Raw genomic sequence first — 20,113 nt, forward strand, 5'->3', positions numbered from 1 at the left:
CAGATGAAGCCAGAGGACCCCTACTCAGAAAAATGTTTTTAATCACATAAAATATATAAGTTCAAAGGAAACCAATTATACTGAAGTATACTTAATGTATCACACTATTAACACTAATTTATACTCTAATAAGATATATGCTTCCTTATTAATATACTCAATAAAAAGATCCAGCAGCAGGACTAACCACCACCATAACACTGGGGTGTGATGAGCTTAAATGACATTGAAGATTTCTGAAACAGCTAAAAAGTGATATGAAGACATTTGATTTCTACTGGTGCAAATGTGGTCTGATGCCAACAGGCATCGTTGAACGAAATTATAAATTTCAGTTAAAGGTCAGTGAAAATCCATGCAGTTCATGGACCCTCTGAATTCTCTGGGGATCCTCTGGAGTGGCTGGTGCTCTTGAAGACCTCTTTCAACTCTCAGTCTATGAGCCCAATAAAAATTAGGATCTTTTACCTGAACTTCAGTTATTATCTAGTCAGTGAATGTTAACAGATTGGTTTTTACAGTTATTTCTGAAAGAATAATACAGGTGATTAGTTTTCATGTTGCTTTCATGAGGATCATTCTTTATGTTTAATACAGCCAAGTAAGCAAATAAAAAGGAATTTTATTATTTAGTATTAAAGAGAGAAAAATGAAAAGACATTCAGTGAAGCATTTGAAAGCACACCCCCATTGAAATCTAAATAGCAAGACAAACAATGATGTAACTCCACCTTCTCCCAATTTGTGCTGGGAGATGGAGAATGGTCGCAGAGCTCTGTCAGGCAGGTATTGACAGATCAATCACAGCCCTGGTTCTTCAGCAACATCCCCTTATGAACCATGATTCTGCCTCTTGATAGTCCTTGTTTCATGTTTTGCTCAGAATGCAAACCTTTCTTAAACAAACGTGTTCTTCCCAGTACCATTTCACCTGCAAAGAGAAGCTCCTGCACCCACTCCAGTACTCACTTAGCAGATGAGAAGTGTATGAACAGTTGCTTAAAAACAGTTGGCCACACAGAATCTTACCTTTATGGTTGTTCCAAACAACAGACAATCCATGCGTCTTACAATCTTCAACCAGTTCTTGCTACCAATGAGTGAAAACCCCTCCTGAAACAAAATAATTAAGCAAAATTAGCAACAGACGCAAAAGAGACATAAAGAATAGCTGTGATGCCACTCCTTCGTATTAGAAAGTTATCTATCTAGTTATTCTATAACTTAAGCACAATAGAAATGACTCAATATCAACTGCCAAGGATGGCCCTTCCAATGAGTCCCAGTATCTCAGTCCTCTTCCTGAGTCATGATCAACATTAACAGTCTCAGCCTGTATTGCTTTTCTTAACCTTTTCATATTGAAAATCAACAAACCATTAAAGATATTTGCTATAAAATACAATGTTACGCCTCTAGGATTTGGCAAAATACAAGTTTATAATTCCTGGAAGCCAAAGGTTTCCATTATACTAACTCATTAAGTTATCTGCCACATCCCCAACTATATAGTGAGATTTCTCTTCATGAGAATCTTATTTTCAGATTCCTATGTATGGAAAAATGGAAGCAGTTTGGTTTGGGATGCTGAATGTCTAGTTCTTCATTTCAATCTGAAAAAAAAACAAAAAAGGCAGAGAGAGCAGTAGAGGGAGGGCACATAAATCTCAAGGGAGGGACAACTGCTGGATCCTAAAGGTGTAAAGATAGACTTTTCTGTAGCTTACTAATAATGTAAATAGAATGGACTGCCTAATGACTGTGGCCGCTCACGAGAAGTGCTTAGCGTTTAGTACTAACAACTCACTCGGGGACGGGATAAACTGACAGCGTACAGAATCGAGCAACTGCATCTGCCTCACAGTGTTGGTCCACCACAGCCAGAGGGGGCGCTGGAGGGACGTGGGAGGTCCACAGCTCTTTATAAAAAAGTTTTCTGAACTCTCATCAAATCTCTCTTCCTAGATTTGAATATGATGAAAGCTACAACCTGCAAAGAAATTTTTTGTTCAGGAAAACTGTGGGTTAATTCCTTGACTTTTTTTTTTTAAAGGAGAAAAAAAAAGACCATTCTAAAATGTTGATTCTAAGAATTCTATTATTAATAGGAGTCTTTTTTTTTTTAATGAAAAAACAAGTCAGGCAAACCGTTTGTGATTTCTTTTTAAAACTCTCTCAGAAGCAGCAAAAAGAAACATATTCATTATTACCCCCAACATGTAGAAACTGCTGTTTAAAATGGAAGTATGTGGGAAACGTGCACACACGCATTGCTAGGAGGAGTGCAAACTGGTACAGCCTTATGGAGGGCAACATGGTGTTATCAGAACTATGGATGCTTTTACTCTTCAACTCAGCAACCTCTGCTGGACTGAGGATTCCCTTCACAGATCAACTTGCACATACGAAGTGATGCATGGATAGGGTTAAGCATCTCCATATTTTTAATGGTAAAAGATTGGAAACAACTCAAGTATACATCAACAGCAGACTGGTTAAATAAAGTATGACACTCTATGCAATGAGATACTAAACAACTGTAAAAAACATGATGTCCTACATCAGTGCTGTCCAGTAGAAGTATAATTTGAACCACTTATGTAATTTTAAACTACTAGCTACATTTTAAAGGCATAAATAAACTGGTAAAATTTTAGTATTTAATTTAATACATCAAAATACAGTAGGAAGTGGCAACCTACTCCAGTACTCTTGGCTTGGAGAATCCCATGGACAGAGGAGCGTGGTGGGCTACAGTTCATGGGGTCATAAAAGAGTCAGACATGACTGAGCGACTAATATATCAAAACATGATCAAACACTGTAAAACATTATTAAGATAGTTTATGTTCTCTTTTTTTTTGGTACTAAGTCTCTGAAATCCAGTGGGGTCGCACAGAGTCGGACACGACCGAAACAACTTAGCAGTAGCAGCAGCAACAGTGGGATTCACACTTATACCACAGCTCAGCTGAGACGCTGTATTTTAAATGGTTAACGTGAAATGCAGTCCTACCAAATCAACAGAGTTTAGTGGGATAATATTTTACAGTGCTTTAATTTTTAAACTTAAATTTTAAATAAAAGTTAAAATTCTGTTTTTCAGTTGCACCAGTCACATTTCAAGTGTTCAGTAGCCACAGATGGCTTACAGCTCCCTTCCCGGTCTTTATGTGTTGATCTGTGAGGTACACTGTTCTGCTGGAAAGCAAGCTACAGAACAGTGTCCATGATGTGATATCTTTGTATAAGGAAAGGAGGGAACATACAAGGTATACTCTTATTATTTGCGTGCATTTACATTTTAAAAGGGCTTCCCTGGTGACTCAGTGGTAAAGAATCTGCCTGCCTGCAGGAGTCTGGATCTGATCCCTGAGTCAGGGAGAAGGAAGTGGCAACCTACTGCAGTATTCTTACCTGGAAAACTCCAGGGGCAGCGAAGGCTAGCGAGCTACCATCCACGGGAACGCAAAAGAGTCAGTCACAGCTTAGCGACTGAACAATAACAATAACATTTTACAAACTGGAAGGATGAGTACACAAGAGACTAATACAAATCATTATCTGCAGGGAGTGAGAGTGAACAGTACGGCCGGGGCAGAGGTTGAAGTGAGATTTTTTACTATTTATCTTTTTATACTGTTTTGATTTTTCAACCACATTAAGCCTCATATGCATGCATGTGGGAATATTTGGGTAAACAAGAATTCCCATTCCAATATGGCATAAACTCAAGGAAGAGAAGAAAGCAGGACCTAAATAAATCCATCTATGGGAACTCTGTACTATCTTTACAACTATTCTGCAAATCCAAAGCTATTCTAGAATAAAAAGTTTATTAGAAAATAAATGAGCGGGCCCTGGCCCTGGCCTGACTTCCTCTAGTCCTCTGACTTCCTACCTCTAGGCCACTGTGGGTCCCCGGAGACTTCACTTGGCTAGCTCACACATCCCTCCATGTCAGCTCGGCCAGACTGGGAGAGTTTTCTCCACAGACACTGCCATTCCCATATGCGGCTGCCTCCACGTATGGCATCACACATCCCAGTCAGTCACCACCCTGAGTGATCAACCTGGCATCCCACTGGGCTCCTTTCCTCACTGCTCCCTCAACACCAGTCAGTGCCCAGGTCTCGGAGAGCCAATCTCCAAACAGCCTTCTCATCCCACCACCCTCCCAACGTACACTGTCCCTGCTGCATCAGGCTGCTCCTCACACACTGATTTTGTTGTAGAGCTTGTTCCTGAAGTGGCCTTCCTTTTTCACTGGTCTTTCAAAACCCCACTTTATCCCAACCAAACCCCACAAGGCAAAGCTGGCTGACCTCTCAGAATTCTATGCTCTCTCAGGATCTTGTACTTACCATGCTATATTGTAATTAGTTACATTTCTTTGTCCCTGATAAGAATGAGGAGGAATCCCTAGGCAGTGCAAGGCAGGTTCTAGAATGTGTCTTATTACCCCTTGAATCCTTGGGAACTATCACAATGTTTAGCAAATGTCACTAGATTAGCTCCTGCAGCCCCTCAGTCCAGGACTCTGGAGTGGCTGTGCCGGAACAGGTATGGCCTTCCTCCCTGACAACACCTTTGAGATGAGCCATTTTATGGCTCTTACTCTTCCGCTTAGCCAAACCACCCTTCCACAGAACTTCACACACCTCTTCCCTCTGTCTCCTCTCCCTGACTTTTTACCTAGTTAACCTCTAACCACTGTTCACTTCACCCTAACCCAAATCTCGGCTGGGCAACCCTAGGACGCTTTCCAATAGCACCGTACTGTTTCTTTCATAGCATTTATCAGTTTGTGTGTGTGTGTGTTGATTGTTCGACATCTATTTTTTCACTAGACTATTAGCCCAGACAGGCAGGGGCTACGTTTGTTCTACTTACTATTATTCATACAATGGGCAACCTTGGTGGCTCAGTGGTAAAGAATATGCCTGCCAAGGCAGGAGACTTGTGTTCAATCCCTGGGTCGGGAAGATCCCCTGGAGAAGAAAATGGCAACCCACTCCAGTATTCCTGCCTGGAGAATCCCATGGACAGAGGAGCCTGGAGGGTCACAGTCCATGGGGTTGCAAAGAATCAGACATGACTTAGTAACTAAACAGTGACAACAACAATACACTCATTATAATCTTTGACACGTAGAAGATGATTCAGCAAGTTTTAGTGAATGAAAGAATGAAATTTCATGAAAATCAACAAAATATTTCATGCCAATGTAATTTCTTGGGAATGAGATCCACAAATTTATTACCTGTCCAATGATGCAGAACATCTTGCTTTTTTTTTTTAAACACTTCATCTTATTCAAGATTCAAAAAGAGCTTTTTCATTCTAATGTTTTGGGATTTAGTAAAAAGAAGTCTGTATACCTAACCACTTGTCATTCATACATTCCTACATTTTAATAGTTGATCTCCTTATCTCTGAAAATCCCCCTCTTGGAATCTCCTTGAAGGAGACGGCTCCTCTGTGCCACCTCTTCTAACCTTCTCAGGTAAGTGACTTGCTCTGTGCTCCCGCAGCACACGGCACCTGCTGCTACTGAAACACACCCCGTGTCTGAGCTCCTGCTACGGCCAGCCACTGTGCTAGGGTTTAACAGAGACACAGAGGCTGCCCAAAAGGAAGGGAGAATGCATCACACTCACCCAGGGAGCTTGCCTGGGATGCTGTCCCCCCACCAGCCAAAGGAATCCACTGTTAACCGATGAGTCTGCCAAATGCCCTGCAAGTGCTGGGGTAGAAAAATGGTTTGGAATTGATAATGGGAAGGAAGAGAAGTGGAATACTCTAGGAAATACCAAATTTATTATAAGACAAAAAGAAGAGAAGCCAATATCAAGAACTTGAGTCTAGCATAGAGGAGTGTGGAAGCTTAGAGGAGTGAGACTTTCTAGTGAAGAATGGTCAGCAGTCAGGTGATGTCCAGGGATAGCATAAAAATAAGGGCTAAAAATCTGCACTGAAATCAGCAGTCAGGAGGTGCTGTGCAAGGTAATGTCTGTGTACCTGTCTGTCATTCTGTCCCTCCCCTTCTAGTTCCCCTTTTATCAAAAACTCCAAAGAACATTCATCTTTGTATCTTGCATATCTGTTGAATAATAAAAGAATGCCAATCGCTGACACCCCCTATTTCCTCCAATCATACTTTGACCCATCCCCTCATGCTGTCCAGCTCTGCAGTCTCCTTGAGGTGCAGTGGCCAGAACACCACACGACTCCAAGGTGGGGGTTACACCACACTTTATATAAAGAGAGCCTCAGGCTTTGACTTTCACGTATTATAAATTAGGAACCTCATTTCCAGATTTTAGTTATCCATGTTCTCCTTGGTCCCTGTCATTATAAGTAAGAGTTACAAGTATTATAAAGATAAACCAAAATGATCACAATAAACTGTGGAAAATTCTGAAAGAAATGAGAATACCAGACCACCTGACCTGCCTCTTGAGAAACCTATATGCAAGTCAGGAAGCAACAATTAAAACTGGACATGGAACAACAGACTGGTTCCAAACAGGAAAAGGAGTACGTCAAGGCTGTATATTGTCTGTCACCCTGCTTATTTAACTTATATGCAGGGTACATCATGAGAATGCTGGGCTGGATGAAGCACAAGCTGGAATCAAGATTGCCAGGATTTCTCCTGGCAATAACCTCAGATATGCAGATGACACCACCCTTATGGCAGAAAGCAAAGAAGAACTAAAGAGCCTCTTGATGAAAGTGAAAGTGGAGAGTCAAAAAGTTGGCTTAAAGCTCAACATTCAGAAAACTAAGATCACGGCATCTGGTCCCATCACTTCATGGCAAATAGATGCGGAAACAGCGGAAACAGTAGCTGACTTTATTTTTATGGGCTCCAAAATCAATGCAGATGGTGATTGCAGCCATGGAATTAAAATACGCTTACTCCTTGGAAGGAAAGTTATGACCAACCTAGACAGCATATTAAAAAACAGAGATATTACTTTGCCAACAAAAGTCCGTCTAGTCAAGGCTATGGTTTTTCCAGTGGTCATGTATGGATGTGAGAGTTGGACTGTGAAGAAGGCTGAGTGCCGAAAAATTGATGCTTTTGAACTGTGGTGTTGGAGAAGACTCTTGAGAGTCCCTTGGACTGCAAAGAGGTCCAACGAGTCCATTCTGAAGGAGATCAGCCCTGGGATTTCTTTGGAAGGAATGATGCTAAAGCTGAAACTCCAGTACTTTGGCCACCTCATGCGAAGAGTTGACTTATTGGAAAAGACTCTGATGTTGGGAGGGATTGGGGGCAGGAGGAGAAGGGGACGACAGAGGATGAGATGGCTGGATGGCATCACTGACTTGATGGACGTGAGTCTGAGTGATCTCCGGGAGTTGGTGATGGACAGGGAGGCCTGGAGTGCTGTGATTCATGGGGTCGCAAAGAGTCGGACACAACTGAGTGACTGAACTGAACTGAACTGAACTTAGAAACCTCTCAGGTCTGACTTCACCTACTAGTTTGAGCAAGCAAGTCAAGAGGGTACCATAGTGGGCACTGGCATTTAGCTAGGTAAATTAGCTTTAAAACCATGCTGCTGCTGCTGCTGCTGCTGCTAAGTTGCTTCAGTCGTGTCCAACTCTGTGTGACCCCATAGATGGCAGCCCACCAGGCTCCCCCATCCCTGAGATTCTCCAGGCAAGAACACTGGAGTGGGCTGCCATTTCCTTCTCCAATGCATGAAAGTGAAAAGTGAAAGTGAAGTTGCTCAGTCCTGTCTGACTCTTAGCGACTCCATGGTAGATATGATTATAAGGGCTGGAAAGAAAATACAGCATTTAACTTTTATGGAAATAACAAGAGAAAGGCCTCACATTTGCTACAAATATCCTGACTGAGAGGAAAAGAGCACAGGAGAATACGGTTACAAAAATAACTTGATGACTAACCATTTGACAATTCACAATACAAGTGAGTGCCCAAGCCCAGGGTACCAAAAGGTACCATGAATGTGAAGCACTGAGGTGCCAGGTGACTTATTTGAAAAGGAGACTCTGACTTAACCATCATGATTGTTTTTCTGACTCACTTTCCTTGGAGCTCAGGGTTTGTGAGGTTCAAATTACACTGAAAGCAGGAAAGAAAATATCCATGATAAAGGAGCTGCTACAAAATATGAAGGTGATGTGCAGAATAAAGCAAGCAAGCAAAATAATTGGATTTTTTAATCTTAAAATGTCAATAATCACAACCAATAGCTATTTATTAAGCAAATAAAGAACAAAAAAGTAACAAAAAATAATTTATAGTTGGTATAAGGATAGATTTTGATCTTAGATTTGAATATGGACTTTTTTCACTACATTTAGAAATACACAATATTGTACTTGGAGAAGAAATACTGTCTTACTTGGAAAGAACTACACCACACTTACCATGAAGATAAACACCTATCTCAGTTCAAACTAACATACCCATTCAATAACCTGCCTCAATTTAGAGTTATATTTTCCTGCTTTGTAAGAGGTATTTAAACAATTTGGCTTTATGCTGAAATACAGGCTGTTTTGAAGGTGTAAGATAAATAAATATTAATGAATAATGTCAACAAAACAAAGACCACATTTTAGAATGTTTAACATCTAGAAATCACAATATGCCGTGAAAAGTCACAATTTGTTCCAAAAATATTTACTAAGGGTCTAACGTGCCAGTTACATACCAGATTCTATGATTCAAAGTCAAATAACACATGGCCCCCACCCCCAGGGACCAACAGTTTGAGGAAATCAATCAACGAACCATTCAGCAGGAACAGCCAAAACAGACGCGGCAAGTTCATGTTTCTGCAGAAGCACAGAGAAGAGGCCTTAGATGATAAGGTCCAGAGGAGATAACCCCTTAAGCGATTCTTAAGAGACTTATATTTTGAAATAATTTATTTTTAAGTTTGCAAAATAGATTTTCCAACATTTATGACAGTACAGAAAACAGTATAATGAACCACCACGCACCCATCTTCCAGTCACAATTTTCATAATATGGTCAATCTTATTTCACAACTCCACAATATCATCAAATGTCTTTATCACTATTCATGTTTCTGACTTTATTTTATACTGCTTCATTTTTTTTGAATAGGGGTCCAATTATGATCTACATACTATGACGATTAATATGTCTTGTAAGTCTGGTAAACTACTGATTCTTTCTTTCATCTCTTTTTTCTCCTTACTTTTCTTTTTTTTGAAGAAACTGGGTCATTAATCCTCTAAATGAGAGATCAGCCGGGTTGTTTTATTTTTCTTACTGTAAAGGGCCAGTGAGTAAATATTTTAGGTTTTGTGGAATCTGTAGTCTCTGTTACAAGTATTTACGTCCACGGCTGCCCTCTGTAGCATGAGAACAGCCACAGCCGATGAGCATGACAGTGTTTCAACAAAACTTTATTTGTGGACATTGGGATTTGAATTTCATATGATTTTCACATCTTGCACAATATTATTTTTTTTTTCCAACCAGTTACATAATGTAAAAACTGTTATCTCACAAGTCTTACACACACACACAAAAAAACCAGGCAGTGAGGCAGGTCTGTCCCATGGGCCATACTTTGCTGATCCCTACTCTAGAGTTATCCTTGCTAACTTTTGTAATTGTATCCTTATTGTTTTTTAGTATATACCTCTGTCTCATAATTCTTATAGACTGGTAATCAGATCAAGAAGCTTGATCAGTTCAGGTTTGATATTTTTCCCTTAGATTTTGTACCTACTTCCTACGTGGTCATGAGTGATTCCACAGAAATGTCTTCTTGGCCTTTTTTAGTGAAGTTAGCAGCCATTGATCATTTCTGCCAAGACCCACTGATTTCATCAGTGGTGGCAAAACAATGTTTTAGTTTTTTCATTCTTTTTTTTTCTTTTTAAAATATCTTTATTTTTGGTTTTGGCTGTGCAGGGTCTTGGTGGCTACATGCAGGCTTTCTCTAGTTGCAGTGAGCGGGGCTACTCTCTGGTTGCAGTGTGCGGGCTTCTCACTGCAGTGGCTCCTCTTGGTGCAGAACACAGGCTCTAGGGTGCACAGGCTCAGCAGTTGCAGCACACAGGCTCAGCTGCCTCATGGCATGTGGGATCCTTCAGGACCAGGGGTCAAACCGGTGTTCCCCTCCACTGCAAGGCAAATTCTTAACCACTGGACCACCAGGGAAGCCCCTCATTCATTCTTCATTTATGAGCTAAAATACATCTATAAAGAGAAAGTGTTTCATCAACTACTTTGTTTCTTTAGGTAAAAATAGGAAACAGGATAAATGCTTGATTTTTTTCTTATATTTGCCAGCTTTCAAAATAATGAGGTGGTTCCCTAGTACTTCCCTGGTGACTCAGACAGTAAAGCGTCTACCCGCAATGCAGGAGACCTGGGAAGATCCCCTGGAGAAGGCAATGGCACCCCACTCCAGTACTCTTGCCTGGAAAATCCCATGGATGGAGGAGCCTGGTAGGCTGCAGGCCATGGGGTCGCAAAGAGTCGGACGCGACTGAGCGACTTCACTTCGCTTCCCTAGTACACTCCAATGATGACAATGAGGTATTTTTTTTGAATTATCATTTGAAACTCACAAATTAAAATGTATTTGCTGTTTCAATCCACTGAAGTTATTGATCCTCTTTGGTTAGTGAGAACCTTCTCAAGTTGACTTCTGAATTCTGAAAAGCCTTTACTAATCTCAAGGCAGCAGAAGCTCAGCTGATTCCTTGTTTCTTCCTGTACGGAAGATGAAATCACACAGGTCTTCAGCTGTCTGTGATTTAGCCTCATATACTCATATTCTGAGGGTCAAAGAAATGCCTCATCTTCTGGTTGTGTTGTAGATGTCATGCATGGTAACTGGCTTTGTCTTACTATTTCATTCATTTTTATGGAGAGATCTGAGAAGATTCAGGGCTTCCATGGTGGTTCAGGTGGTAAATAATCTGCTTGCAACGCAGGAGACCTAGGTTCGATCCCTGGGTCGGGAAGATTCCCCTGGAGAAGGGAATGGCTACCCACTCTAGTATTCTTGCCTGGAAAACGCCACGGACAGAGGAGCCTGGTGGGCTACACAGTCCATGGGGTCACAAAGAGTTGGACACAACTAAGCGACTAACACTTTGAGAAGATTCAAAAGCTATGATGCCATTTCTGGCCAAGAAGGAATATGAGAGTCAAAAATTATACTTCTGTCATAAACAACTAGAAAGCTGGACAAACTACTGGCAACAACTGTGGTCAGACAATGGAAAGCAGGGAGTGCAGGACTGTGATACTTGATAAAAAGGTAACAAATGAAGTCAGCCCTAAACAAAGGGAGGGATATACCTTTTCTTAGACTAGATTATGACAGTGTTAAGATTTAACTCTCTCCAAGGTGACATACAGACTCGAGGAAATGCCAGGTAAAACCTTGTAGAAATTTATAGATCTGACTCTAAAATTCACATGAACACGCAAAAGACCTAGAATAAGCTGGAAAATGGCAGAATTGAAAGATTTACACAACTAGTTTCAAGAGCAGTACAAAATTAGGGTAACCAAGACAGTATGGCTTTGGCATAAGAACAGGCATGTCATGTCACAGAGCAGACTCCAGAAACAGACCCTCACATACACGGGCAATTGATTTCAATAAAAGTACTACATTAGTTCAATGAAGAAAGTACAGTCTTTTAAACAAATGAAAATAAATAAATTCAAAAAAAACCAAAAAATTAAAAATAGAACTCCCATATGATCCAGGAACCTCACTTCTGGGGAAAAAAAAAAAAGTGGTATTGGGACAACAAAATTATTCATATGGGGGAAAAAACCCTTGACCCTTACCTCACACCATCTTAAAAAATTAACTGAAAATAAATTCAGGCCTAATAAATAAATGACAGGCAAAGATTTCTTTTATAGGACACAGAAAGTATGAACCATGAAGCAGCATTTCATAAACTGAACTGAAAAATTTAAATCTTTAGCTCTTCCAAAGACAATATTAAGAAGATGAAAAAGTAAGCCAAAAAGTAAGCCATAGTATGGGAGAAAATGTTCACAGTACATACATCAAATAAAGGTCTTGAAATTCAGAATATATATATTTTAAAAACCTCTGACAGAATATCCAGAGAAAAACCATAATTCAAAAAGACACCTACACCCCAGTTTTCACAGCAGCACTGTTCACAGTAGCCAGGACATGGAAGCAGCCTACATGTCCATCAGCAGAGGATACATACAGACACTGGGATATTACTCAGCCATAAAATGGTATGAAACTGGGCTATTTGTAGAGACATGAAGGAACCTAGAAAGTGTCATACAGAGTGAAGTAAGCCAGAAAGAGAAAAACAAATATATATTAACACATATATGTCAAATCTAGAAAAATGGTATGCTGCTGCTGCTGCTAAGTTGCTTCAGTCGTGTCCGACTCTGTGAGACCCCACAGACAGCAGCCCACCAGGCTTCCCGTCCCTGGGATTCTCCAGGCAAGAACATTGGAGTGGGTTGCCATTTCCTTTTCCAATGCATGAAAGTGAAAAGTGAAAGTGAAGTCGCTCAGTCGTGTGTGACTCTTAGCCGCCCCATGGACTGCAGCCTACCAGGCTCCTCTGTCCATGGGATTTTCCAGACAAGAGTACTGGAGTGGGGTGCCATTGCCTTCTCCGAGAAAAATGGTATAGATGATCTTATTTGCAAAGCAGAAACACAGACACAGACGTAGAGAACAAATATATGGATATCAAGGGGGAGGAGGGGGGTGGGAAGAACTGGGAGATTGAGACTTAACACATATGCACTACTGATACTCTGTATAAAATAACCAGTGAGAACAGACTGTCTAGCACAGGGAGCTCTACCTAATCTTCTGTGGGGGCCTGGATGGGAAGGAAGTCCAGCAGGGAGCAGATACATGTATACCTACGGTTGGTTCATTCTGCTGTACAGTAGAAACTAACACACACTGTAAAGCAACTATACTCCAAAAAAATTAATTAAAAAAAAAAACTTCTGACAACTCAATAGGTAAAAGGTAAAACTGATAAAAAGATAACAAATGAAGTGTTACCTTTTGATCATCCCAATACAAAAGAGGAGGTATTAATGGCTAATAAACACCTTAAAATATACTCAACATTCATTATCAGGGAAATGTCAATTAAAATCACAATGACATACCATCACAAACCCAACAGGTAAGCTAAAATTAAAAAGATTAACAATACCAAGTGTTGCCTAGGATAAGAAGCAGCTGGAATACTCATGCATTACTGGCCAGTTTATACTGGTACACAACTACTTTGGAAAACAATTTGGCAGTTCCTTATAAAGTATAAAACATTCTTACCATACTATCCAGCAATTTCACTCTTAGGAATTTTCCCAGGGAAAAAGAAAATACATATCTACACAAAACCTTATACACTAAAAAAAAAAAAAAAAGGAAACTTGTGCAGTAATGTTCATGATAGCTTTATTCATAAAAGCCTCAAATTAGAAACAACTCAAATGTCCAGGAACACTTAATTGGATAATCTATAGAATATTCATAAGATGGAATAAAACTATGCAATAAGAGAGAATGAGCTACAATAACCTGGGTGAATCTCAAAAACATACTAAGTAAAAAAAGCCAGACGCGTAAGAGTTCGTATTATACGATTCTGATTATGTGAAACTCTAGAAAATACAAATTTAATCTGTATTTTCTACAGAAAGCAGATAGGTCAGTAATTACCTAGGATTAGATGTAGGGGATATTTACAGAAAAGTTTTCTCCTTTTAAGGGTCATAAAAATGTTCTACATACTGACTGTAGAGGTAGAAGTTATCCAAAGGCCTTTTACTATATATAAGGGGAGGGGAGTCTATGCCGCTAACATCTTCCCAGGATCCTCGGCTGACTTCTGAAGGATAAGTCTAAATTACTGGATTAAGAAGAGGTAGTACAACACGAGCAAAGATAGAGGCAAGAAATAACTTAGGATTCAGCAAGTACAAACTGCTCCATATATGGCTGAAGGGACGTGTGCATAGATAGCAACACTAGGAGAGGAGGCTGGGAAGACAGAGTCTTTGAAAGGGGCCTTTTCTGTTAGGTCAAAATGTTTATATCTACCAAAATGTCCACATAATTCTTCTAGTTTCTGTCAATGTGGTGAAATACACTGATTTTTTAAAATATTAAGCTATCCTTGCATTCTTGAAAAAACCTACTTTTGCCTGGTGCACTGGGATGACCCTGGGGGATGCGATGGGGAGGTGGGCGGGGGGTTCTGGATGGGGAACACATGTGCGCCCGTGGCTGATTCATGTCGATGTTTGGCAAAAACCACTACAATATTGTAAAGCAATTAGCCTCCAATTAAAATAAATTAATTTTAAAAAGAGAAAAAACCACTCCACTTTGTTGTAACATATTATCCTTTTTATGTATTCAATTTGCTGTTATATTAAAGACTTTTACATTCACAAAAAGGTCAGTAAGAGAGATTCTCCTATAATATATTTCTGTAAATTATTCTTCTGATATCTTTCTTATCAGAAAAATTAGGAACTTCTTTCTTCTTCTGTTGTCTGCAAGAGTTTGTACGAGACTAATATTGGTTCTTCCTTAAATGTCTGAAAGAATTCGCCAGACAAATTATGGACCTTGAGGTTTTCTTCATGGGAAGGTCTTAAATAATGGAATCTGTTTTCTTAATAAATATTGTATTACTTAAATTTTCTATTCTTTTTTCTACTCTATTCTGTTTTGGTAAGTTGTATTTTTCAAGAAATTTATACATTTCATCCAAACAACCAAACTGCATGATATAAAGATGTTAAAAGTATCTTTTAATTTCTTTAATGTTTAATGCTCTTCAAGTGGTATCCCCCTTTTCATTCTTAATATTACATTTTCTCTAGTTTTTAAAAAATCAGTCTTTGTTATGGCTCATCAATTTTGTTAATCTTTTCAAAGCACTTAGTTTTGGCTTTGTTGGTTATTTTTCTATATTTGCTTTCTGATTCATTGATTTCTTTTTTGTTTCTTCCCTTCTGTTTTCTTTACATTTATGTGCTATTTTTCCATCAATTTAAGCTCTAAGTTTAAATCACTGATTTTCAGTCTTTCATCTTTTCTTATCATGGAGATTAGATCAGATAAACAAAGTGCCTGAAGAACTATGGACAGAGGTTTGTGACATTGTACAGGAAGCAGTGATCAAGACGATCCCCGAGAAAAAGAAATGCAAAAAGGCAAAATGGTTGTCTGAGGAGGCCTCACAAATAGCTGAGAAAAGAAGAAAAGTGAAAGGCAAAGGAGAAAAGGAAAGATATACTCATTTGAATGCAGAGTTCCAAAGAATAGCAAGAAGAGATAAGAAAGTGATCCTCAGTGATCAATGCAAACAAATAGAGGAAACCAATAGAATGGGAAAGACTAGAGATCTCCTCAAGAAAATTAGATACCAAGGGAACATTTCATGCAAAGATGGGTACAATAAATGACAGAAATGGTATGGAACTAACAGAAGCAGAAGATATGAAGAAGAGGTGGCAAGAATACACAGAAGAACTATACAAAAAAGATCTTCATGACCCAGATAACCACGATGGTGTGATCACTTACCTAGAGCCAGACATACTGGAATGTGAAGTCAAGTGGGCCTTAGGAAACATCACTATGAACAAAGCTAGTGGAGGTGATGGAATTCCAGTTGAGCTATTTCAAATCCTAAAAGATGATGCTGTGAAAATGCTGCACTCAATATGCCAGCAAATCTGGAAAACTCAGCAATGGCCACAGGACTGGAAAATGTCAGTTTTCATTCCAATCCCAGAGAAAGGCAATGCCAAAGAAGGTTCAAACTACCGCATAATTGCACTCATCTCATACACTAGTAATAATGCTCAAAATTCTTCAGACTGGGCTTCAGCAATATGTGAACCGTGAACTTGCAGATGTTCAAGCTGGATTTAGAAAAGGCAGAGGAAGCAGAGATCAAATTGCCAACACCTGCTGGATCATTGAAAAAGAAAGAGGGTTCCAGAAAAATATCTATTTCTGCTGTCTTGACTGTGTCAAAGCCTTTGACTGTGTGGATCACAACAAACTGTGGAAAATTCTTGAGATAGGAATACCAGACTACCTGACCTTCCTCCTAAGAAATTTGTATGCAGGTCAAGAAGCAACAGTTAGAACCGGACATGGAACAATGGACTGGTTCCAAACTGGGAAAGGAGCATATCAAGGCTGTATATTGTCACTCTGCTTATTTAACTTATATGCAGAATACATCATGCAAAATGCCGAGCTGGATGAAGCACAAGCTGGAATCAAGATTTCTGGGAGAAATATCAACAACCTCAAATATGCAGCAGAGAAGGTGATGGCACCCCACTCCAGTACTCTTGCCTGGAAAATCCCATGGATGGAGGAGCATGGTGGGCTGCAGTCCATGGGGGTCTCGAAGAGTCGGACACGACTAAGCAACTTCACTTTCACTTTTCACTTTCATGCACTGGAGAAGGAAATGGCAACCTACTCCAATGTTCTTGCCTGGAGAATCCCAGGGACGGGGGAGCCTGGTGGGCTGCCATCTATGGGGTCACACAGAGTTGGACAGGACTGAAGCGACAGCAGCAGCAGCAGGAGATATGCAGATGACACCACCCTTATGGCAGAAAGCAAAGAAGAACTAAAGAACCTCTTGATGAAATGAAAGAGGAGAGTGAAAAAGCTAGCTTAAAGCTCAACATTCAAAAAACAAAAATCATGGCATGTGGTTCCATCACTTCATGGCAAATAGATGAGGAAACAATGGAAACAGTGACAGACTTTATTTTCCTGGGCTCCAAAATGACTGCAGATGGTGACTGCAGCCATGAAATTAAAAGATGCTTGCTCCTTGGAAGAAAAGCTATGACCAACCAAGACAGCATAATAAAAAAGCAAAGATATTACCTTGCCAACAAAGGTCCATACAGTCAAAGCTATGGTTTCTCCAGTAGTCATGTATGGATGTGAGAGTTGGACTATATAGAAAGTTGAGCGCCGAAGAATTGATGTTTTTGAACTGTGGTGCTGGAGAAGACTCTTGAGAGTCCTTTGGACAGAAAGGAGATCAAACAAGTCAATCCTAAGGGAAACAAGTCCTGAATATTCATTGGAAGGACTGATGCTGAAGCTGTAGCTCCCATACTTTGGTCACCTGATGTGAAGAACTGATGCTGGGAAAGATTTAAGGCAGTAGGAGAAAGGGATGGCATAGGATAAGATGGTTGGATGGCATCACTGAATCAGTGGACATGAGTCTGAGCAAGCTCCAGGTGTTGGTGATGGACAGGGAAGCCTGGCGTGCTGCAGTCCATGGGGTCACAGAGTTGCACAGGACTGAGCAACTGAACTAACTGACTAATCATGGAGAGTGGGGCCATAAAGAAGGCTGAGCGCTGAAGAACTAATGCTTTCAAACTGTAGTGCTAGAGAAGACTCTTGAGAGTCCCTTGGACAGCAAGGAGATCAAACCAGTCAATCCTAAAGGAAATCAATCCTGAATATTCGAAAAGCCGACTCATTGGAAAAGACCCTGAGGCTGGGAAAGATTTAAAGCAGGAGGAGAAGGGGATGACAGAGGGTGAGATGGTTGGATGACATCATCGACTCAATGGACATGAGTTTGAGCAAGCTCCAGGAGATAGTGAAGGACAGGGAAGCATGGTGTGCTGCATTCTATGGCGTCACAGAATCGGACATAACTGAGCGACTGAACAGCAATATAGTTTTATAATGACTACAAAATGTCCTCTAAGCACTCCTTAGAATAACAAATACTTGACTTTGGCACTTACATTACACATACTTTAAAATGTGCACTCCATCATTTTGGGTACAGTGTTGTATGTATGTTGATTAGGCAAGACTGTTCATTGGTTTATACTCTAGTGCTTACTGACTTTTGTCTGCTCTACTATTTGCTATTAAGAGAAGTATATTAAAATTTCCCACCAAGACTGGATTTGTCTACTTTTTCTTAAGTATTTTTTTTGTACGTTAAGAAATTTTTAAAGTTTATCCCAGTCATTTACCTCTGCTAAGAAGACTTTCTTTATGCCTCGGCCCATCCCCAAAGAAATACTGACCCTCTTGGGTCCCTATACCTTGAGCACACTGTTGCTGCGGCACACACCACTCTGTCCTACGCAGCTTTCAGCAAGGCCCATATGCACACTTGTATCTCTTAGCTCAAGAATAACAATCAAATGCTTGAAGAAGGTCAAAAGGTACAAATTTCCAGCTATGAAACAAGTCATGAAGATGTAACATATACCACGGTAACCATAGTTAACAATATTCTATAGTATGTTTGAAAGTTGCTAAGATAGTAGATCTTGAAAGTTCGCATCAGAAGAAAAATAATTTAACTATGTAAGATGACAGATGCTTAACCAGATTTTTGTGGTGACCATTTCTCAGTGTATACAAACATCAAATCAGTACATCGTATACCTGAAACTAATAAAATGTTAATGCTGTTTATGCCTCAATAAAAGTAAAAATTTAAAAAGAGTGATATTCAGTAGGCATTTATCGCTGAATGAATAAAAATGTCCAATGACATAAAAGAAGTCATGGATGGATTTCTTATAAAGAAATATAATGATGAATTACAAACTCCCAGGAACTAGATTTGAAGTACTCTTTTCAAAAAGGTAGTTACAGATAACACATAACACAACTGAACTATGTAAGGCCAGGAAAATGAGGGTAAGTGGGTCATACAAATCTATCAAAGCCATTGCAAAGTGAAACGACCATCTGGTTCAGAGGTGCATCCAGCACAAAGTGGAACGAGGTGGTGGTGGAGGCGTGCCACGTGCAGCTGCTGATGAATCGATCCCCTAACATTTCCATGGCTTTGGCTATGTGCACCAATCCTTACTGCAAAATGTCCTTAAGATTTCTTAAGGAAATCTATGTAATTTGCTCAAACAGTCGATAAGTCTTTAAATTTTTTTAAATTGTGATAAAAAATACATAAAACCATCACAATCACTTTTAAGTGTGTGGTCAAGTGGTACCAAGCACACTCACACTGTTGTACAATGTATCCCCAGAACCGTCTCATCTTACAAAACTGAAATTCTGCACCCTTTAAACAATAGCTCCTCCTTTCCCCCTCCCCCGGAAAACCACCATTTCCCTTTCTGTCTCCATAAATTTGACTACCCTGAGGACCTCGAAGAAGTGGAGTCATATAGTGTTTGTCTTATTGGGACAGGCGTGTTTCATTTAGCATAATGTTTGAGATTCATTCCTGTTGTAGCATGTGCCAGACTTCCCTTCCTTTCTAAGGATGAATATTATTCCATTGTCAGATACACCACATTTTCGTTTATCCATTCATTTGTTGATGGATACATGGGTTGCTTCCACCTTCTGCCTATCTACTGTAAATAATGCTGATAAAACAGGGGTGCACAAATATCTCTGAGACTCCCTGCTCTCAATTCTTTCAGATATGTACCCAGAAGTGGAACTGCTGGGTCACGGGTTGTTGCTGTTGCTGCTGTTCAGTCGTTCAGTCCTGTCCGACTCTTGGCGACACCATGGGCTGCAGCACGCCAGGCTTCCCTGTCCTTCACCATCTCCCAGAGCTTGCTCAAACTCAACTCCATCAAGTCAGTAATATCATCCAACCACTTCATCCTCTGTCGTCTCCTTCTCCTCAATCTTTCCCAGCATTAGGGTCTTTTCTAATGAGTCAGCTCTTCAAATTAGGTGGCCAAAGTATTAGAGGTTCAGCTTCAGCATCAGTCCTTCCAATGAATATTCAGGACTGATTTCCTTTAGGATTGACTGGTTTGATCTCCTTGCAGTCCAAGGGGACTCTCAAGAGTCTTCTCCAAAACCATAGTGCAAAGGCATGAATTCTTTGGTGTTCAACCTTCTTTATGGTCCAACTCTCACATTCAGAAACGACTACTGGAAAAACCATAGCTTTGAATATACATACAGACCTTTGTCGGCAAAGTAGTGTCTCTGCTTTTTAATATGCTGTCTAGGTTTGTCATAGCTTTTCTTCAAGGAGCAAGCGTCTTTTAATTTCATGGTTGCAGTCA

At 40.0% G+C, this 20,113-nt stretch overlaps 1 protein-coding gene across 1 annotated transcript in view; it reads right to left on the reverse strand.

Annotated features, from left to right (window-relative positions):
* REC114 (REC114 meiotic recombination protein) overlaps positions 1-20,113 on the reverse strand; it is a 112,372-nt gene that overhangs the window by 17,040 nt on the left and 75,219 nt on the right. The window contains exon 3 of the mRNA XM_010831377.1: positions 1,030-1,113. Within this exon, the coding sequence (XP_010829679.1) occupies positions 1,030-1,113 (84 nt within the window). The remainder of the gene's footprint in view (positions 1-1,029; positions 1,114-20,113) is intronic.

This window comes from Bison bison, unplaced genomic scaffold (genome assembly GCF_000754665.1).
Source record: "Bison bison bison isolate TAMUID 2011002044 unplaced genomic scaffold, Bison_UMD1.0 scf7180017864526, whole genome shotgun sequence".
In the NCBI taxonomy this organism is placed as follows: Eukaryota; Metazoa; Chordata; class Mammalia; order Artiodactyla; family Bovidae; genus Bison; species Bison bison.